The sequence below is a fragment of the Calidris pugnax genome, unplaced genomic scaffold (genome assembly GCF_001431845.1).
Source record: "Calidris pugnax isolate Ruff unplaced genomic scaffold, ASM143184v1 scaffold44, whole genome shotgun sequence".
Classification (NCBI taxonomy): Eukaryota; Metazoa; Chordata; class Aves; order Charadriiformes; family Scolopacidae; genus Calidris; species Calidris pugnax.
In genome coordinates this window covers 49,039,602-49,062,917 of record NW_015094506.1, presented here as the reverse complement: position 1 = coordinate 49,062,917, position 23,316 = coordinate 49,039,602, and the positions used below count along the sequence as shown (strand labels likewise).

The window sequence follows — 23,316 nt, the reverse complement described above, 5'->3', positions numbered from 1 at the left end:
TGCAGAAAGAACATTCTGGCTAACTTTCCACACACAAAGAAGGTTCATACTGCAAAATCAGGGGATGGAATTCAAAATGAGAACGCTTAAAATATTTCTGCTTAGAATTACAAAGGGTATAGATGGCTTCATATCTGCTTTGATTTGGGATGATACTGATTTCATAAAGGAGTCTCAATTTTCTTATAAGTAGTTCTAGATTATTTCCAAAATATTTTGAATAATATCTAGTTCAGAAGTCTGGGAATTAGTGGAGGTCGGGTTTTGAGGGCTGATTTTTTGGGTTTTGATTTGGTTTCAGGTTTTGATTGTTTTTGTTTTTTTTTTTCCTTAGCTTACTGCAAAGTATCTAATTTGACTAAATTTTTTTTTTTTTCATGAAGCATTTTAGAAATGTGTGAAATCTGCAGTGTATTTCTACCAGAAGGAAGGAAATGGCTGTAGCACCAGGCAGTGGGTTTCTTCTGGTATTTAATATCCATAGTTTTGACATAAACAGAATCCTCTCACTTTGCTGTATCACTTACAGCTAAATTACACCTGAGTTCAATGTCTCAAGTCTCGCCTGTAACTTTGCTTTAGCTGCATGGCCACTATATAGTAACCACTATGCATGTTTGCTACGCACAGTGCACATTATTGCCCTTTGCCCACCACTGGATCAGAACATTTGACCTGTCCTTGGTTTTCAAAGCCTATCATCTCCGTCGGGAAGAAACAGATTGGTTTGACAAGCCCAGGGAATCTCGTTTGGAGAATGGACATGGCCTCGACAGAAGGCTGCCAGAGAAGTTGTCCCACTCTCGACCACCAAGTCAACACCAAGATCAAGTAAGCTATCAAGTAAGATGTGCCTTCAGTTATATAAGTGTTTGACAATTTATTCATACTGTCTGATAGTGTAGGGACTACAGGATTAATCAAATTCCATCTACAGTCATCTGAAGTGCTGTTGAACCTGTATATGTCATCAGTACTTGATGATGAAATTAGAGTAACATTGATCTGCAATTCATTATTAGTTTTGCAGGTTTTCTTTTGATTTTTGAAACATAGCTAAAAGCAGTCAATCTGCTGACCAGAACTATTTATTCATTAGGTAATTGTATTAAAACTCAAAAAAAAGAAAACAGTCCCATTTCACTTTATGAGTTTAATCTCATCCAAATTCAAGCCCATTCTTTTAGTAGTTAAAGGAAATGAGTTGCTTCATGCTGTTGACGCTTGTTCCCACTTTTAGCTGTTCAGTATAATCCCAAAAATCTGTGATCATTTGCTGAATAAGACTTTATCAAGTAATTAGAATGCTTCATTTATTACAGTGAAAAAGAAAAATATTCTGCTTTTCAAGCTTGCCATCTTTGAAATCTAGTTCACCTTAGTATACTGTGACATATCCTCCTTATATTAAGGAAGTTTATATATTTCAGATCTTTAAGGTCTTAACTTGATTCTTTCAGTTATCATTTTTACTGATGGATTGAGATTATACTCTATTTTCCATGAGATGCAATGGATGGAAGAGAAGGTATCGCATGGGCCCTTTCTGGAACTCAGTAGCTTATACTGCTCATGTTAATTCCTCAGATAATATATAGAAAGGAATATCCTACTGTCATGCACCCTTCAAAACTTTTTTGCTGGTGAGCATTTTCACTGACACGTGACAATAGAATGTTGGGCTTATGAAGTAAGAATTCAAATATCTTGCAGTAGAAGCTGCCATTTATTTTTATTTTTCATCTTTTCCTATCTCTGGTTAAGCATATATTGAGATTTACAGAGCCTAGATTGTACTGAGCCTGCCCAATTCTTGTTGAGAAAGAGGGCTTTACAAGATACAAGTGTTACAAGAATCTGTTCAAATAACTCACTCTATGAACCAATTTTATTGCAGGATAAAGGATGTTTAGAGTCTTCACAACTCCTACTATGACTGGCAATAGATGGAGAAAATCCCTACATGAGAATTTTAATCTTCATGAGAAACATGCATTATTCCTAGCATACATAATTGTATTTGACTACTATAGCATCATGATATAAAATTTAAAAACTGCTTTGAAAACCAAGTTCATCCAACAGAAAGATTTCTATTATCCTGAGCTCTGTGATGTGGAGGTGGTCAGTAAGACATATTTCACTTTTAGCACTCCAGAGCTTTTGCCCTTGGAAACAGTTGCGGGCAAGTTACTAGTTAAAAAGGTCCAATCTTTGTTTTTTCTCTCATATAAATAGCACTACATTAGGACTGGTTGAAAGACATTGATCAACATTTTTCATGATGAAAGTTAAAAGGCCTGAGAATTCCTGTTTTCCTGGATTATTTCCAGAAGGAAAATGCATTTTTTCTCCTGGAAGCTGTTGTGATATCCACATGTTTATATGGAAATAGAGATAGCACTTTTAAAATCTTGCCAAAGGCATTTTTAAAGGTTTTGTAAAATCTGGGATGGAAATTGGAGAGTGAGCATGTTCTAAATAATTCTGTATGGTATCTTGTAAAGGCTCTGAAGAAGAAAAGTGATGTGGAAAGAAAGGCTTTAAAATAGTTGCCTCTTCTTTGTTTCCATCCAGGTTAGGTACTGTCATTCACCCACTGGCACAGAATAGTGTCACTGTGTCTGCAGAAGGGAGAAATGCCAGTTCTCACCAACTCTACATCATCTACCTTGTCAAAATGTTTACTCAGTTTACTCAGAGCTTGTGTATGTTGAATATCTTCTGTGAGCATTTGTTTGAGATAACTTTAAAAGAACATATTTTCAGACACATCCAGAAATTAAATTACTTTAAGACAAGATAAAAAGGGTCAGAGCCATTTTAAAAAAGTTTCATTAGCTCCACATTGAATTCTGAAAGTAAAGCACTTAGCAATAGAGGCGAGTAAATCAATGTTAACATCTCTATTGTTTAGCGTTCATTTTTTATTTTAAAGCTATCAAGAAAAATAAACCCTTTTCAGGCTGATTTCATACTTCCTAAAGTCATTTTCAGTCCTGTTTCTTCTTTAACAAAAAAGTTGGTGAATTCATTGTCCCATGCTGTCTGTCGGCTGTATCCGCAACTCATTTCTGCACAGAGAGCTGTAGTGTCCAAACATAATGTACTCTACAGCCAAAAATGGCAAGTCATTCTTCCTGACCATCTGAACAGGTCCACCTTCACCCAGAGCTTGCTTTGTTGCAGAGGCTTTCCTAAAATCAGTTAGGATGGCAGTTGCCTAGTTAGCATAGTAGTTAAGCCATTGCAATTCCTTTAATATCCTGTACTGAGGGCAAACCAGCCACAAAAAGAAGAATTTGCATCAGTAACACTACTCTGCTTGTAACATATCAGTCAAATTTTCCAGATACACTTACTGGCTGTCAATTTTCCATTCATATTTCCTCCTTTGCAAAAAAATGTGACTTTTACTGACCACTATGATATTTATACTTCAGAAAGTTTTGTTTCACATGTATGAAACATCAATTTCCTTACTAGATAAAATCAGAACTGCTTGATTACGTCCCACAGAGATTGTACCATTCAAGGTTATAAATAAAGCACAACCCTGGGCTTTTTGAAGTGAGAATGCAGTGGAGTGACAACCCTGAACTTCCATGTTTCCATGGATTTCTGATAAACTGGGGGATTAGGCTCACATATTGTATTATTAGTTTTAAAATATATTTGTTTCTATAGCAACTCCTGTGGTGCTACAAAGTATTCTTGAATCGCATTAAATTGCAGTGCAGTTTAGTGTTTTAATAGCTGTTTCCCAAAATGGTGATTCAGAAATTGCTTACCTGAGGAGGGTAAACACGGTTTAAAGCTAATCAATACATAATCTATTACAGATTTCTCACTGATCCCTGCTGACCTCAGCAGTTTGCTTAGTCACTTCCAGTTGAGCAGCAACTTCTTTAAATCTTTAGACATCAAGGCTATTTTTGTGATTATTTTCTGTGGAAATGATTCGTATCTCCTGAACTAAACTGGCTATTTCAAATGGTTCGGGAAGGAACAGTAGGAGGATGTGCCAGAGGAATAAGAGATCATGACAAGGAAGTGGACACTGAGAGTGTATTAAAAGAAGATTTTCAGTGAGGGATTTTAAATACAGAACTTACAGTGACCGTAGGTGGGTCTTTTTAAGCCCTAAATGAAGAACAAAATCCCCCAAATCATCCTAATACTAGCGTGTTGTCATCAATTCACCTTGGCAACAGTTTTCTGATCACAAAAAGAAGGGAAGGGCTGTAGAGATGCAGCCTTCTGAAAGTTAATCCCCTAATTCTAAAGGCCCTCAAAAAGTGTATGCTTGTCTTGGTTCATGGGTCTGTACCATTCACATGAAATTTAAGTCACACCTTTTTAGGGGTACTAGCATATTTAGAAATTACGAGAAAATGGGTCATAAGGTGAGCAGTGGGGTTAAAATGAGAAAATGCTATTTGTGACAGAGATCCAGAAGGCTGCCTGCAAACTTTTATTCCTCGTTTTGTAAGTCCATTCTGCTTAGTTTTGATTGTTTTCCAACTTTCAAGGAGATTTCATTTGAGTTTGTAGTAAACTGCTATCTCTGAGGCTTGAATGGGGAGGCAGTTTGTGACTCAGATTCTCTGGAAACGCTATGAGAAATAGGGCATGTCCAAATTTAGTGTAATTGTTAAAACAGCTAATTTAATGAATGAATTTTTACCCACCTCCTCACTGTAATTCAAGATGGAATTTAGCAGGCAGTTTCTCATTTTCCAGTCACCCAGAAACGTCGTTCTCACTGTGTGTCAGTGATATCTAAATCAAAAGGCGGAGTTCTGTACTGACCTAATTGCAGATGCAAAGACCACTCACTTTGCAATTTATTAATGAGCAGGAACATTGTATTTGTTAAGGTTTTCTTCAGTACTTCTTTTGCAAAATATCTGTCATCAGGGATCTATCAACAGAGAGATCTTTCCACCTTTAGGATTTCTAAAGAACTTGACCATCTTCCTCTGCACAGAGGAAATATAGCCATCCAGAGGGGCAGGATTACCTTCGCTGTGGAAATTCCTTGTGCTGGCTTTCACAAGACTTGTGTGATCATGCAAGTACCTGTGGTATTTGGAAATTAGGATAGATACTGTCTCACCCATCACCTAGAGCATCCACCATCCCGTTCCTGGGTACCTAACCCTGGTAAAATTTCCCTTGAAGACTGTATTTCCTAAAGGACTTCAGCCAGGCGTAGCTGCTGAGACTCACATTGTTGGCCCCTGTCTAAGATATTGGTGGAAGCAGAGGTGCAGAACCACTTAAAACCAGAAATTACTGTGGCTTTGATGACCTGATCCAAAGACCAGTTAATATGTTATAGCTGATGCTACAGTCTTTGCCTGGAATACTAAAATACATTTGATGCATTTTATTTTTTAAACTTAAATACAGCACTAAATAAATTTATCCTTCTTAATTGCCCTCTTTACCTTATAAAATTCCCTTATATGAAGCTTCTATAGAGTTTCTTGTTTAGACAAAACATGTAAAGACAACAAAGGGAAAATAAAGTGCATATTTAAACTGATTTTCTGTAACAATGTTAGAAAGCCTCAGCACATTTATTTGCCATTCATTCCATTTTTTTGGAGGGCCTTAGGGCTGACTAATAACATGAAACACGTGACAAGAGCTCACATTCCCGGAGGAAATGCTTTATAGTCCAGTTTTCATTTAACTTATTGGGATGCAACCCCCAAGGGCCTGCTGAGTAATGTGCAGAAAAAAGGACCCGAGTCCCCTGTCAGCTCAGAGAGGAAGGTACACTGGAGAGTCAAAATGTGTGTGTGATAAGTAGAGGGTGGCATTGCCAGCGCTGAACCACAAGGGTTGTTATTCAAGTATATGGAATGCTCCCAAAAAGGTGAGGAGAGGATCTCCATGACAAGGACAGAGGGCAGGAATCTGTGAGGTTTGTAGCAAATAAGCGGGATCGAGTCACTTTTTGCCCTGTGACTTACATCTGGGCTTGGGGAATTACACGTCCTCTATTCCCTGCAGCAAAGGGACTGCCCCTTTTTGTGCTGTAATGCAGACTTATGCTGTCAGGATTGTGCATCCTTGGGGGTGTCCCTCTGTATCTTCACTGGGGGAACTGGGGGAAAAGTCAGCTAGAAGGGACCCTGGAATACATTCAGGTGAAGTGAAATCACCTTTAGCGAAAGTTAGATGTGGACACGTGGCAACACAAAATAATTTGTGTTCTACAAGGTTTCAAATGGACTAGTGGATTTCATATAAGTGTATATGGGCATTAGTGGTTAAAGTAAACCATCAAAAACAACATAACTGTTCTTTCCATTATCTACAGTAACCACTGTTTTTTCCTATTTATGCTGCCATTTCAGACAAATACTGTTCTGAAGGTAAATGCCGAATGACATGTTCAATTTAAGTACCGATTCCCACCAACAACAAAAAATAATGTGCTACCCTGAATGCTAATAAACTTTAATGCTTTTATTCATAACCATATGAATCACCAAGATTTATACTTATCATAAAATTCTGGAAGTGAAAGTAATGAGGAAGTAATAGACTAAAGTAGGAGACAGTCTATATTTTCTGATAAATTTGTCAGTAAATCATGTACAATACAGTATTGAATATTATTGGATTATTATTTATTTAAAAAGCAATCTGGCTAAAGAAAGCTACGATAGAGCAATTAAAAACAATGTGAATTTAAGTTTATGAGCTGCAGTGTTCCGTAGTTAAATGAAATTGCTCCCACCAAAATGGATCCCAGCTAAGGAACTGTTCAAATGTGTTCATACTGCTTCTTTTGCATTGCATTATTTTGTATTCTTTTTTTATTTAATAAAAAATAAAATTAGATTTTTTTTTTCAGATTTTTTTTCAATTTTATATAAGGAGGCAAATTTTATATACATGTGGCAAAGACATTATTCTTACTGTTAAATTACACTTGCTGAATTTCTGATAATGTTCCTATCCATTTATAATTGTGGAAGTCTCAGGGCACTTTATACAATTCTGGTAGTATTAGATCCTATGTCCTGGCGAAATTCCATGATAAGTCCTAAAGGCTGCCTGATCTCAAGTTCTGATTTATTCTGGAGTGCTTTTCCGCTACCAAATCCATGATCTCCTTCTTCTCTGAGATTAATTACCAGCAATACCACTCTCCGTGTGATACGGGAGGATTTCAGCCTTCTAGATGCAGTATCATCTGCTGGATAAGAAACTGAATTGCAAAAAAAGATGTATAAACTCTTCTTTTCACTGTGGGATTGAGCTAAGTGAGTCCCTTGACTTCTCTGTTTCCTCTCCCACCATTTATATGTGCTGTCTGTTAACATCATAAACTCTCCGGGGCTGAAGCTGGGTGTGAAGTGCTTAGTTTAGGAGGAGCTTCATCCCTGTAAATGCTACTTAAATATAAATAATGGTAATAAATCATCACGAGCAGGCTGCTGATATGCTCAAACTGCAGCATATCCGTGCTGATTAATATTGTCCCATTGGCTCCTTGAATCTGCCTCCCCCTCCAGGTCCCATCCCTTTGGCCTTCTGCCTGGAGCAGGCACAGCCAGTCGCCCCCAGCTCCTCTGGGCCCAGTGCAGCGCTCACTCAGCACCAGTGCAGTAGAGGCAGAGAGGAGATGGATTCTCCTTTGCTTCCCAAAGGCCAAAACTACAGGCAAAGAGGGGGTGTGACAGCTGTGACGCGTGAGAGTGTAGCAACAAGCGTTCTTTTTGCAAAGGCCCTTAGCTAAGGGCTCAGAGTGCTGGTCCCTGGTGCGTGGGTCAGTCCCTGCTGTGTGGCCCTTCTCATGCCCCTGGCGTGGGGCAGGTGGGATCATCCCAGCTGGGAACCTGACTCTTTAGTGCCTGTTGGAGAGATGCATTTCTTTCGCCTTTGGCACTTTCCAGTATCAGCCCAAGTGAAAGTTGCACATTTTCATAGAAAAGGTAGGCCTAAAAGTTTTAGGTTGGGTCTTTCAAAAGGCTTTTGAAATTTGATGGTGAGGTACATTGGAATATGTGGTTTTGCTGAAACTACGGCCATAACTCGTGGCTGTTTACACATTCAACCACCATTTTGTTTAGGTCTGTAGGAACAGGATTTTATAATTATTACAGTAATTATATTTAATTTCAGTCTCTTGAACATTGCTTGGACAAAGGATTAATGTTAAGAGAAGCTACAGAAGGCAGTGACCACCTTCTTGTCATTAGAAAATGAAAATCAAAACTAAAGCTATATTCAAAATGAATCTGGCTTTATGGAAGCAAACATTCATTCCCCTGCAGAAGGATTTTGCGGTCTGTCTTGAAAATCAAGGGAGTGTTTGAATTGTGAAGTTGTGATATTTTTCTGGATGAAATAAGTTTGTTTGCTTGTTTCTGTTCCAACTAAAATTATTGATACAATTTATATTGTTTTATCTTTTTATGACATGCACATTTGTCTTCCTCAGATAAACGGGAAGCCCCTGCAGTACATTTTCCCTCATGCAAGGCTCAAACTGCTGAGAGACCCAAAGGATCACACAGTTTCAGGTAAAAAACAACAACCCTTGATTAGACCTGATAATTAACTTGATTAGCATGAACCATCCAAAAGATTTGCAGCATTAAAAATAGTTCCTGTGTCATATGCAGCAGGAAATTCAGTGGTCATTTTAAATCTTGCTAGTTGGTTATAACAGAAAGCAGCAGTGCGGAAAAAAGGTCACAACATCTGCTCAAGATATATAAGCTATACAGACATTAAAAACAGAGGGGGAATCTGTTGTGCTGTACATATGAGCAGTCTGTTTTGCTGTAGCTTTTTATATAAGTCTATATTCTCTGTATGAGAACTTTTTATAAAATAGGTTTGTGTAAGTGTTCAACATGTACAGAAACGAGAATTTTATTCTATTCTACAGAGGGAGGTAGGAGAACAATCAGATCCCATTTTTCTGTGATATCTTCACGTAGAGACATTTATCACAGGACAGCAGATTTATTCTCTTTTCCCTAACGCTAACACAAATGTTGGTGTAAGTCTGAGTTTGCTTGCAAAGGAGATGAAAGTGGCAAAGGTTATATTCATTCTCCTCCTGGACTGTGCGCAGGCACAGAGTGTGGTGTTTTCATGTATCGAATTGTAAAGGGCTGCAGGTTACAGGATCTAGCACAGGTAAGGTGTGTTTGTTTGATCTTTTGGAATTGCACTCTTTCTCACATCTAGTACTGTTAAGGAACTCAAAACTTTTTTTAGTATGCTGTCTGTCTCCTTTCAGAGGTACATGCTTTAAGTGGTTTTGTCCTGGAAAGATCAGACTTTCTTTTAACTTGCCTAAAAAATTATAATAGTGTGTGTCAAACCCTGTTTCTGTGCAGAAGTAATTACCAACTGCCAGCTCTGGTGTTCTCTCGAGCATTAAGTAGAAGGTGGCACGAACTTACTTGAATTGCTAAATATTGTTTTCACAGGTTTTCTGGCAGTAAAATCTTGATCACTCCCACCCCCAGTATCCACCTCATGTTTAGGGTATTAAATGAACGTTCTGTATATGTTATGAAGTATTTTCTTGCTAGTCAGCGTAACACCCACTGGTGATTTCAGGATGCATAAAGACCCCTCCACCCACATAGCACAGTCTGAAAGAAGCCCTGGGTCCACTGTTGTGTCAGCCTCTGCTACTCCTGGCCCTGGCAGTCCATGGGGCTCCTTGACATCCTAGTGGAGAATTTTGCCCTGCAGGTGATGAGTAATGCTGTGATCCAGGCTGTTCCCTTACTCAAGAACAAGTGGCATTATAACAACACAACAGCATAGCTCGTGATTTAATGTTGCTGAAGGCCTGCTCTCCTGTGTAAAGTTACTTACCCTCGTGCAATGCCTATGTCAAATTCTGTGCTAGCTCTCGTGCTGGCAACCACAACGACATACTGTGCCTCACAGTAAATGTCTTGTAAGGGATGACTGGAGAACCAAGATGTAGCTATTGACTTCCCATTTACTAATGCCCTGCCTAGCATGAGATCACACAGGATCAAATATCCACTCAGGATGCTGTGAAGGTTTCATAGTCCACAGCAGGTTTGCTTGCTGCTGTAGCTGTGCTGTATTGTACCTAAATTCTAATTGGAGTAAGCAAGCTTGGATATGTGTTTACAAGCTGCAGTCCTACTTTTTGGTTTTCGTCCAGATACACCCATGGAGACCTGCACAGACATACTTCTGTATGATGTACATATAGATTTATCTACAAATAGGAAAAGACTTAAACGTGACTTGTACAGAAAAAAAACAAAGGTGGAAATAGGGCACCAGTAGGGAGGACCAGAGCCAGAAGAAACTGTTGTATTTTTCACTCTTTGTACATCTTGACTTCATACCTCCCTTCCTCCCCCTCTCAGTGTCTGAAGGATTAAAGTACACAGCTCTCTTTAAATGCACAGTGCTTTCTGCTTAACTTTCAGCTTTCCAAATGACCTCTCCCAGAGCCACACTTACGGGTTTTATTCACTTTTTTAAAAACTCAATTTTGATTAACCACTATCTGCAAACTAATAACAAGTATCGTTTTGTTTATTAACCAGACAATGACTATTAACCAGAAGCCAACTTAGAAATCCATTATATAGCAACAGTTACTTAAAATATCGATAAACTAAACAATAAGTACTCTTATAAAACCACAGTTACCTCACTACAAGATTATTGGATATTGATCTAGATGCCATAGTTTGTTGGTTGGTTGGCTGGCTAGTTTCTTTCTCTTTGTTTCTTTGTTTCTTTCCTTCATCTCCTTCTTCTCTCCCTTTCTCCCTTCCCCTCTCTTTCTTATCAAAAGTACTAAAGTGAGCTGTTGAGTCATTTTATTTAATCATTTGCCTTATACTTGTTGGCCAGGCACAGGAAGAGTCTGTGTTAAAAAAACCCAAGAACCCCTCAATAAAGCTCGCATAGGGAGTCAGATCTCTCCAAGAGAACAGCCAGTCACTGTCCAGGTGGCAATGGGAGTCTCTGTTGCAACCATCCTTGCAGCAACACCTTCAGCTGTGTCAGACGAGATTTCCTGCACTGTTGTGTGGCTGGATTCTTACAAGCCAACTGGTCCATTGTTTCTGATTATCTTACAGTATATACAAAACATCACCTCTTACCTATGCACGTGTTCTTTGTGATCATGTCTGCACATACAAGAACAGTTTCTACCGATAATTTAAAGGTTCCACGTGCATTTTGGTCAGTTCAACAGCAGGAGCTGCCTGGGGAATGCCTGAGGCAGACAAATTCTCCTCTTGGGGAATTATGAACACATCTTAAGTATACAAATAGTGTACCTCAACTGGTGCGTGCACAGCAGGAGCTAGATGAGGAAATCTCACAAACTGTCCACAGTTCCCACTTGGAGAACTCCTGTAACTGTTGATAGCTGTTTTGTTGGGAAGCTGGTCAGTGGCTTAGCCCATCACCTCATCTCACTGGGGAGTTCCTGGCCAACCTGGGCATTAATGACTCACTGCTCTGGGTCAGCCCTGGTATTAAGCTATACCACAGCTGTTACTTTGGGGCAAGCTTGAATTTCATCCCAATCTCAGCATTATAGTTTGATTTCCATAGATCTCATCACATAATTACCATACTGGAGGTTACTGCCTGATTGTGGATCCAGAAATTGTCCCCTTATGAATATCAATAATAGGAGTAGTCCCACATCAATTAAAATTCAGGCTGTATCACTACGTACTATGTGCACATTCATTCTGTTTATTTGCTTTCTTGATTAATGAGAACTGACTCTGAGGTACAGATGCCTTTGATGCCCCTTACATAATCTGGCATAAGTTTGCACACAAAAGCATTTACTGCAAATTTTAGCATGTGAATGAGGTGTTTAAGGAACGAGGAACTGTGCCAAAATTGTGATGGCAAGAGATTAGTAGTTCTGAATGAAAAATGAATGTATACTTCTAGCTGGCCTCCATCTTGAGGGTTCTTGTTTCTTTAGCATATGCTATCACCTGGAACTCACAGCTCTTCTTTTCAAGGTATGCGGTGTCCCCTCCTCAGGCAATGCTGATAGATACGAAGGAATTGCCAAGGATTTTGTCTGGAAAGATCGATTGATAATTTGCATTAAAAAAAAAAAAAAAAGAGAAAGAATTGGCATCATGGTTATGCTGAGATGCCAAAGCAATGATGGTAGTGATCAGTGAATGATAATGTTGCAGTATTTAGCATTCCACAATCTCATGGTTTGTTTTCACTGAGAATCCCTTGTTCGTTTTGGATCCTTAACATAGCGGCATAAACACTGTTTTATACTGCCAGCATTTTCACATTTTCTTTTTTGTTTTTTTTAACATGTCATAGTTATATCTGAAAAAGTGAAGAGAATGTGGCTGTTGAAGGTAACAGAAGCACTGGTAATGCCTTTGGAAACGTTGCAAAGACAAACTCTTACATTGTGTTATTCCTGATCAGAAAGCTGTTTAGACACACTGGGTGAAAATCCAGCAAGGCAGACAGTACGTGTACAGGGACAATGAGTGCACTCAGTCAAAGGTAATTTTTGCTGCTTTGCCTCACTTAGGCTGAGTCACAAGTAATTCTTTGCTTTCCAAAGGTAGGATATTCTCTGTTTCCAGGGAGCAAAAATGTACCTTTGAGCAGCCAGACTGTCCGTGTTGTGGAGCACCCTCTTCAATTCTGATGAAAAAATAAAAGGCAGAGAAGCAATTCAGAAAAAGCTGTGAACTTTATAGTAAAGACAACAATTACTCTGTAGGCAGTAGACTGTAACACTAATCTTCACTTTTGTGGTGATGTCAGTGAAACTGCTAAGAGGATGACAGGGTAGCTGTAACGCTGCACACACGTCAGAGATGCCTCATACTCTCCATAAAGATTATGAATTCCTTCACACAGCACAACACTTCTGCAGCATGCCAGCTCATGGGCTACTTATCCCAAGAGAGAGGAAGAGAATTAGAAGTTTTCCTATATCAAACCCTCTCTGCTAAATAACCCTATATATTTAGGGTTCTTTCACCTGCAAGCTCAGCACAATCATTTTGTACAGCAAAATACTGAAGTGCTGTGAATATGTGATTACTAATCACTTTAAAAACACATTAAATATAGTCACAGTCTGTATTGAATGCAATATACTAGTCAAAGACAGAGGGTGAGAAGTGTAACCCATCCCTTGTCCTCATATTCTTTTCTTAGAGGATTACTTATCCTGTTTCTTTGGTTTTATGTTGTGAAGAACTGAGATAATGCTATGCACAAAAACCCATTACCCTCCTCTAACACTCATCACTGGGGAAGGATTTAATCCCTAATTAATGGCCATCATTCCCTCAAACACTCTCTCCTTATCAGAGACGTGGCACAGAAGGTAAAAACCCATAATCGGAAAGGGACAGAGCTGTAACACCCTGACAATGTCTGAGATTTTGCAGTGAAGTCATATGGCAGTAACTGAGGACAGGAATGGAAATAAAGGGATGGAGAGATGTCCGTGTCTTATAAGCAATCTTAGAAAGAACTTAATATCATTCTGCTTTTCTAAATAAAAAACAAAACAAAACAAAACAAAAATTTATGTATTTATTAGAAACATTTTGTAGAGATACAGAGCATATATTCCATGTTTATGTGCCTTCTCTCTGAATTAACTTAATTTGAAAAGTGCTAGTCTGTGTGTTTAAAATAGTGTCCATGAGCCCTTTTTGGCAGCTCAGTTGTTTATGCATTTTTCAGTGTATGAACATCTATTGAAGGATATCTAATAAGATCTTAAGATGAGGGGAGGTAATTGAGAGGGCAATGTGGTTATAATGGTCCAATTTGCTTTCATAGCTCTCCTGCAGAAGAGGCTGCAGAACCATATCGCTGAAACACTCACTGTTAGAGTTAAGGCAGGCCCCCAGGTTCCCATGGAGAGCCAAGAGGAAAGCAGGCACATAAGAACGAGATTCACGGAAGGCAAACCAGAAATCCCTCTGTTTTGCAGATGAGTAATGCAGGTCAGCCCTTCCTCATGAAGAACTAGAAAATGAAACATTCAGAGATGCATGTCATTGGGGATACAACTTGTCAAGGACGTTAGAAAAAGTTAATAACGCAGAAATGTCAGTTTAAGGTTTTACTTCACAGGTGAAGCATAAATTATCTTAACAACTCTCAGAGGGAAATGAAGACCCTGTGTGTGCTCCTTTCTCTGCTCTGACTATCAAAAGTATGCATAATGGAGTAAAACAGCTTTATTGATTATAAAGGGAGCATGAGGTGACTAACAAACTACAGTTTTTGTGTTATAGAGATCTTAAATTAGATGAGATGAACAGATATGACTTATGTCATATGGGGACATAAGGGGAGGGACTCTTTATCAGGGAATGTGGTGATAGAACAAGGGGTAATGGTTTTAAATTGAAAGAAGAGGGGAGATTTAGGCTTAGATACTAGGAAGAAATTCTTTACTGTGAGGGTGATGAGACATTGGAACAGGTTTCCCAGAGAAGCTGTGGATGCCCCATCCCTGGAGGTGTTCAAGACCAGGCTTTGAGCAACCTGCTGTAGTGGGAGGTGTCCCTGCCCATGGCAGTGGGGTTGGAACTCAGTGATCTCTGAGGTCCCTTCCAACTCTAACCATTCTTTGATTCTATGATTCTATGGACAATGAAGCTGTAGAGCAATCAAAAGACTTCTAAGAGACTGGTTGTCTAAAGGACCACATTGCTCCTTATCACCAAGAGACAAACACCAATTTGAGTTGAGATGAACTTTCCAGAGGAGAGTGATAGAACATTTTGAGAATTATTGCCTTCCAGTCCCTATTTGCCTATTCACAGATTTGTACAGGTCATTGAGGTGCACTCGATGCACACTCCCAAGCAATCTGAATGCAGGATGGTTAAGGTTAAGACATTCTGGTTCTGCAGGTCACTGGCACAAAGAAAATGTTCCTCATGGATAGGTAGGGAGCTCCGAGGTTCTAATTGTCTCATAGCATGATTTCACCAAGCTAACTGATGTGCAGCATTTGTCAAGGGAAACCTCTGTTATTCATTATCTGTGTTTCTGAAATTTTTTCACTTTAATATTGCTTACAGGAATTATGCACTCAATGCCTGTTTTTTGCTGTTTTACTCCAGTAAAAAGAAGTTGGAGGAGGGGGGTTGTCAGAAGAATTTTCTTTAAATAGCCTAAAGTTTGCCAAAAGAAATCTGTTCATCCAGAAAGGGCGTGAAGCTGACATTAGACAGTCAAGGCTGATGAAGCCAAAGCTGTCTGAGGATAGGCACCCTAAAATTACATTAATTTCCTCCACACACACAAAAAAATACCAGCCTCCACTTAGTCACTACAACACATATTTTTGTAAAAGAGATACAATTTAAGGGGGCAAAAGTGTAAGGTATATCAAAGTAATCATTTGAATGTTAGATCAGAAATTGTCTTTTTGTTTTCTGTAAAAAATGTTTTTAGTTTGCTGCGTGTTGATGTCTTGGACAGCATTAGTCATTGGCTTGAGAATATACAATTTTCTCAGAAAAGACTGAAATTTCCCTCAGTTGACAGCTTCTTCTAATAGGTAGAAAAAAATTATCATATCAATCTCTTGATATAGAAGAGAAGACTGCAGTGTTTAAAGGAACAAGCTATGCAGGTAAATAATTTACCTTGATCCTTGTCACCAAAAAAAACCTGCATTTTGAAGAGTTAATTTCAACAAACAGCAAGCTGACTAGTAAATTGCTATGCACTTAATTCATATGCTGCTTTTCTTCTGTAGTAGTGGAGTTATTATAAGAAATGATCATATTGTGTGAGACATCAAATGAGTATATCACAAATAAGATGTGACATACCAGGTCTTATGAGATTTATGCCTACTCTTTAAAAAAACAAAAACAACTAAAAATAATTTTGTCAACTCCCCCACTTGAAAATGTGGAAAAGTTATTCTTCTATGTGTCTTCCTTTTTTTTTTCTTAATAAAATAATAATAGTATTACCAGCCTAAGCTGGGTACAAGATAAATAAGGCACTTCATTACTTAAAGACATGATTTTAAACCCAACTAACATGAGAAATGTTTTGATACAGTTACAAACTTCATTCAATAATGACTGATGTCATCAGGGAAAGAGCACATGCAATGAGCTGAAGGTCTCAACATAGGTCTTAATGGACAGTTCCCTTTTTCCAAACACAAAGCTACCCTTTATCCAGGTTGAATAGTTTTAAAAAATGAACTGTCAAATGGCCATGCAATCCTTCCCAGGGACAGTCTGAACAGCTGCTCTGTGATACCTCTTCTGAGTAGAAACCATAAGCTTCTGCCACCAGCTTCTGTCACTGCTATTGCCAGCTTAGGATCTTTTCCAAGCAATGGGTCAAAGGTTAATTTTAAGATTAACAACAGAGGAACTACAATTCCTTCACTTATTTTGTGTAATTTATATGCATATTATAGTGTTTTTTAATGAATTCTTCACCAGAAACAGATACTGTCTCTCTCTTTGAGAAAAGAATGACAGTTCAGAGGTTTTTACAAAGGCTTAAATGATTGTAAAACTTACTTGGTTTGGAAGAATAGTATTTTACAACTTATAGTTCCACAAATTCTTCCCCATTCATGACAGATAGCTGTTCAACATTGCATCAGTTGATTCCTTTGTGCAAGAGATATATTTGGATGAGATATTCCTTTGGTTTTCCTTTAACCAGAATTATCCAGTGTGCAGAGGCTTTACTGGGTGGCTGTTAAGCATAGGTAGTGTCATCTTTCTGACAGACTCCTCAAAACGTTGACCAAGAGTTATCAATGTCCCCATGGCTTCTCCTGTCCCAAAGGACATGAGGGAGTGCAGTAGCTTCTATTTAACCATTGCCAACACATATTTGCACAATGTCAGGCAGATTTACTCTGCCTTAAGAAGTGTATTAAAAAACCCCACAAAACCGCATTGGTTAATTACATAAATAAATGAACACCTGTCTGCACTTTGTATTAATCTGGTAATCTATGTAGGTTTGTATGAATCTATGTAAAACCAGGACAATACACAAAGTCAGTAAGACAAGATCAGCACAAAAGGTAGAGAGAACCTTTTGTGGTAGAGAGAACTTAAACGCTAAATCCTCAATCCTTTCATTGGTATTTTGTTAAATAAAAACAGGTGCTTCAAATACTGGAGATCCTCTTCCAAAATTGCTCCATAAAACCAAATGGTTTGAAGTTTGGTGCAGGATGTTAAAATAACTGCTAAAAAAGGTCACTGCATTCACCTAGGACTGAACTATTATTTACTAATCGTAGCTAAGTAATCACTACAATGCCAGATTCATAATATACCAGCTAATTTATGATATGCCAGCAGAGCATTCTTTGTGTAAATCCTTTTCCTCTGATGACAGGGCTAACTCATGCTATGTGGGAAGCATCAATAAAATCTATTTAACTTTCCCCTCTCACTGAGGAGAACATTAATAAAAAGCTTGAACTAAAAGCAACTACTGTAGCATTAAAAATATCACGAAGATTGATTTTTTTTACAGTGAAGCCATGAACGATTGGCTGATATATTGGCTGAACAGATTACAGCTTGCCTTTTACAGTACATTCATCCTCATAAGAATATTTCAAGTTCTGTGGAATTGGATTGAAATTTGAATATTGCAGTAACTTGAGAGACTCTAGACTTCAGGTATTTTCTTACATGAACTTTTAGCCTGAAATCAGGAGCTAAAATCTTGATGTCTGGGCAAGTAAATGAGTAAAAAACTGGTTAGATGTTTAGGTTTTGAGGGCAGTGGTTAATGGGCCATGCTTTTCTGGAGGCAGGTAACAAGTAGACTACATGACACCCTGTCATGTGACCATTTAATATCCTTACCAGTGATATAGAGGAGGTGATGGAGTACACTCTCGTAAAATTTGAAGATGACATTCAATTGGGGGAACAGGCTTGAGAGCAGGGCTGCCATTCAGAGGACTGAGACAGGTTGGAGGAATGGGCCAACAGAAACCTTGTGAAGTTGATCAAGGATAAATACAAATCCTGTACCGGGAGAGAAAGAGCCCTGTGCAGTGATGCAACCTGGGGACCACCCGGCTGGGAAAAGGTCTGCAGAAGAGGCCCTTGCGGGAGGATTTCCTCTTAACCCTGTCCTTCAGTTTACCAGCTACATGAAAAGAATACAGCCTTTGTGTTCCCCAAATTTCAGCACCATAATTACTGGTGAAGTAATGCAAAATGAAGGAGAGGAATGTGTTTCTTACTTCCTTCTTAGCATGATTTTATGTCCGACAAGTCTACACAATACCCTGGGCAAGATTTTTAGTAGATGTAATAATCCTCAATGGTTATTGAAGGTAGCAAATTTTTCCCAAATTTAGTAAACATAGGAGAAGCCTTACTAGCTCAACATAAGGTTTGTTTAGGCCTTCATCGTGGTTCTGGCAAGAGGTATTTGAGAATATAAGGCCAGAGTAAACAAAGTGTGATATTCTCACATCTTCCAATAGTCTGTGGTTCAACCACTTTGTGAAGCAGTGGTTGTTTCTTTGCATTTAATGGGAAACTGCTCTTTTCCTAAAGGCTTTTGTTTATGTGTTATATTATAGCTAACATATACACCTATATATCTTGCATATTGTATAATATTATATCCTATTATGTTTAAATTAATTCTGTTGTTGTTTCTTAAATACCAAAGCTGATATGGATGGGACAGTTCAAAACCAACATTTTAAACAATGAAGCTCAGCTGTCAGTTAGTGGCATCTATTGAGCCATTGTTGTCTGTCAGTAAACACAGATGAATCTCAGTGCCTACAGTTTTTGTAATGATTTGAAGCTACAGTGTACCATAGATGACACCATAGATTATGATGTGACAGATTATCCAAAAAGAAGAGACATGTATCTTGTTTTCAAGTAGATACGATAAGTGTTCCAAGATGCTAATTCATAAAACACTTTATGATCCTTCAGGATGATAACCAGTGTGCAAATCAGCATGAAGCAGATTTGCAGCTGCTGTAAATCAATTCTGTGCTATTAAAACAACTGGAATATATCTGAATTTCATCAGCTCAGGATTTGGCTTCATGTATATTTTATGCTTTAATTGCCAATGGCCAAGAAGTGCAATAACTGTGTAAGCTTAATCATGTTTCTAGGAAACATCTTCATTTAAGCTAATTTCATTAGAAAGCACCAAAACAATTCTCCTGAGCACAGTCTTGAAGATGTTGTACCTATCTAGACAACCAAGCTCTGATATAAGTCATCATCTCATGTATTCCAGAGAATTGCATAGGAATAATAATGCAAATAAAAATTTAGCCTGGATTTTATTATACACATTAGTTTCCCTGCTGCTTTCCAAGTGCCTGATCTAACTTGGTTTTGTTTGCTTTGTCGTGTTTTCTTTCTGTCTGTTCTCCAGACTTTACAGATTGCTCTATCACAACTATGATATCTAAATAAATAGTTTACATTTCTTCATTGGGCTTTTAAGTCTGAACTCTCCAAAGAGAAGTCATTGTTGATTTTTCTGTGGCTGACAATTCTCTTTCATACAGACAATGGAACATGGTGTAAAATTGTTTTGGTAGATAAGGGCCAACCGGCACTATAGCATATGTCTGGTCTAGATAAGGCTGGAGCAGGAATGGGGAGATAATGTCTAGTAAAAGAACAGAGGAGGAAGGTATGTTCTGTCTCTGTTCACAGCCAAATAGAGTTGGAAGACCTCGTTTTGTTTGATTTGATTGATATGTTCTCATTGCTATAGCATGGTATTTTGGCACAATGCAAAATCTTTCATGCTTAATGTCTCGTTTTCATTCATTATCCTCATGCGTTTTTCTAATTGCTACTATTGGACCTTGCCCAGAAAAGGTCCCCCTTTGTGCTTCCTTGCTATGATTCAGCCTTCTGGGTTTGAATTTTGTTTTCGAAAGCATTGTTAGAAAGTGATGAAAACCATTTGGACTTGAGTTTTTTTCATCCCTCGGTGGTATGTCTGTACATTGCCTCATGGATCTGAAAGACCACACCTAGTATTTATTTTGAGGTTTAAACATATCTTCCATTTCAACTCCTCAGACATATGTGTTCTAGCCTTCATCTGCATTTTGCATTTTAAGCCCATTTCAATTTTTCTCATTTTACTTTTGTATAGTTTCAACTTCAAAGCACTATATAAAGGTGGTAAAACAACTATGGTTTTACAGAAATAGTGATTTTCAACTACCATATTGCGGGGTATGCTCTTAGAAATCCAAATCAGTAGAGTTTTTAATATCTCTCTTAAAAGTTCAGTCACCTAAATGTCTATTAAAAATTCATATAGCTCTATTTCTAACTGTGACAAGAGTCATATCGCTGCTGACGTTCATACCTAAAGTTTCTAATGCCAATTCGTAGAAACACATGTGTGATTACTGAAAATCTGTTGTACATTCTAATTGCCTCTTCACTTTCTTTGCTCATCTAATTAGACAGACAAACGGTTTCATACTTTGAAAAATTAGCCCAGAGAAAATGTTTGTTTGAGTTAGCACATGAACAAGTTGAAGTTGTTGCTACTGTATGGGCGTTACCTAATAATTAAACAATATCAATCCCTGCATATGGTATGGTGCTGGAATTCTATTTACTATCATAAGAGAAAACATCCCTGGAAACTTAATTTTTGCCTTTGTGTAAAGACAGGAACACCAGCAAAAGCCTGGTGTGCCTTGTTTTTCTCAGCAGTTTTTTTTTGGTTTTTTTTTGTTTTTGTTTTTTTTTTTTTTTTTTTTTTACCTGTAACTAATGGAAGGGGCTATTGAACTTTGCTTGGAAAGGCAAGTCTAATCATTGCTTAGATGCTGAAATAGTTCCAGGAAATCTAGGCTGTTCATACACTGATGGCTGCAGTGGAGTTGCTCAGCTAAGTAGTAAAAAGATTATAAGATTTCATGAACTTTCCAGTGACCAGAGCAACAGCAACAGATTGGCAGCAATCTGATCTTTATTATCTCAATAATGGAGAAAAATGACCAAATTGTAATTGCAGAGCTCAGGTTACGGTCAGCTTACTCCAGCAAAATAAATTACTGTGTATCAACTGAGTCATGTTTCTAGTGTTTCTGCTCTGTTGCTACTGTGACAAAAAAATATACAAGAGGATATGGTTTCATCATGGTCTCAGCTACATTGAGCTACACAAATTCAGACTAAATAAGTTTAGTTGGACACGAACTGCCTAATAATGGAAATAAGGAAAAGAGAATGATGAATTTTTAAAATACTTTAGTAGTGATGTTTGCCAGGTCACTAGTGTTGGTATTTATTAGTGTCAAGTTGTTGGTCACTAATCAAATAAACTGTTTTTAAAAATATATATAATGAATATGCCTCACTGAAACAGTCTGTGACATCTGGAAGGAGATGAAACGGTAACTTTTGAAAGTCAAAAAGCAGGTTAATTGTCAAAAAGAAGTTATCGGCCATTCAATTTTGTTAATATTTTTCTCCAAGTATGAAGTTCTCTCAAAAGTAACTCTTCATTTATTAGACATTGAAAGCTTCACTAGGGCTTCTAAGTTTGTATTTTCAGCTATATAAATCAGTGGCTCACAAGCTAACTGTAGTTTAGTATCCATATTTGTTTTTTTATCAAAGTATAAAAGCAATTTAGTTGCATGATCTACCTTGTTAAAGTTTAGCATTAACCTTTGGGGGATTTGGGTTATGGGGGGTTGGGGGACTTTTTTTTGCTTAGCATGCTGCATCTTAAGGCTTAAGTTAAGGTTTGATAGGAGAGCAGGATCACAGCCTTGGGACATCGGTAAAAACGGTTGCAATTAATTAGCAGTCTTCTAGCTTTGAAGCATCCTAAAAAGGATTAGATCTTAAATGTGTAAAATTCCCTTTGAAGAGATGTTTTCCTGAAGATATTTTCCATAGAAATCAATACTCAGGGTTCAGAAAGGTGCCCTCTCTCATTCAAAGCACAGTGATTTGCTGTCTGATGGTTCTCTGGTCCTGTGTCTTTTAGGAAGGAAACAGTAGTTCATTAATCTGGAAATCTAAAATTGAAAGATGGATGTCTGGTTATATCAAAATAGACTGAGAGATGGAAATTAAGACTCAAAGATTTAAAAAAAAATAATCAAAAAGCAAGGGAAAAAAGAGATCTGAGAAAGCAAATGATTGATGATATTTTTAAGCTATCTGCATTCAAGGTGATAAATTGGGTAATGTCATTGCAAACAGAAGTTGTAAACTCAGTATTTTAAATAGATACAGTTTAAAAAAGGTTTGAAATCTCATCTCCACATGAGAATATGCAGCATCTTCCAAGCAATATTTCTTTGTCGTGCAGACCAGAACACTTAAAGCTCATTGGGCAAAAACTAACTCATTCATTCTGACTGCCAGGAATTGAATGTTTTGTAATTTAAGTTAAAATATTTCTTTAGTAACATTTTTTCAGCATAATAATAATGAAATACAATTTTCTAATGTAATACAATCAGGTCAAATTAAATTTAATACCCCCTGATTTGTCCAGCAACAAGAACATGGGCAAACACACACACACACATGCTTGGCCTCAGTCATATGATGGCTTATTCCCAGGTTATTTAACCTGAAACTCATCCTTGGCCATCAGCCCACACTGAAATCTTTCACTAAATGTTCTGTATACTAAGAGAACATTACCAGTGGTCATCCTGTGACTGAATCCCCACCCAAATTGTGTTAATGTTAGGTCACAAAACATAGATCTAATGGAAGTGTACCATCTCATCTGAAATGCCACCACCTCCCACCACTAGTTGTGTGACTGAACTTCTTGCATGCTCCAGCAGTGCATACTGCTTGATTTATGTAGCAGTCCCTTCATCTCAGTGCATTAAGTGTACCTATACACAGTAATTACTGTGCTGTAGCTGTAAGAACAACCCTCCTGTCTCTCCTTTTAATTCCTCTCTATTATTGTTTCTTGGTTGTTCTCACCCACTTGTTTTTTCAGTATATTGGAGGGATACACCATTTTGGTGTAGGTTTGCAGTACTGGAATGAGCTGTTTCCACATTAAGTAATTCCTGCCAAATCCTTTAAGTCATGAGTGTCCTTCCTTACCTTTATATTGTGCTGGCCAGGATCCATGAATGTATCTGGACACCAGGTATCTTCTGAAAGAAAAGAAAATGCCTGTTTGGAAAATGTCTAATATGCAATTACGAGGAAAGTTGAGACACAAAAGATATAGATTTAGCTGAACTGGGATAGAAAAGCTAGTAGA

The 23,316-nt window shown here is 37.9% G+C and overlaps 1 protein-coding gene across 1 annotated transcript in view; it reads left to right on the top strand.

Annotated features, from left to right (window-relative positions):
• The window catches only part of PCLO (piccolo presynaptic cytomatrix protein), a 385,413-nt gene that overhangs the window by 232,303 nt on the left and 129,794 nt on the right, over positions 1 to 23,316 (top strand). The window contains exons 8-9 of the mRNA XM_014963376.1: positions 695 to 831; positions 8,468 to 8,549. Coding sequence (XP_014818862.1) covers positions 695 to 831; positions 8,468 to 8,549 — 219 coding nt within the window. The remainder of the gene's footprint in view (positions 1 to 694; positions 832 to 8,467; positions 8,550 to 23,316) is intronic.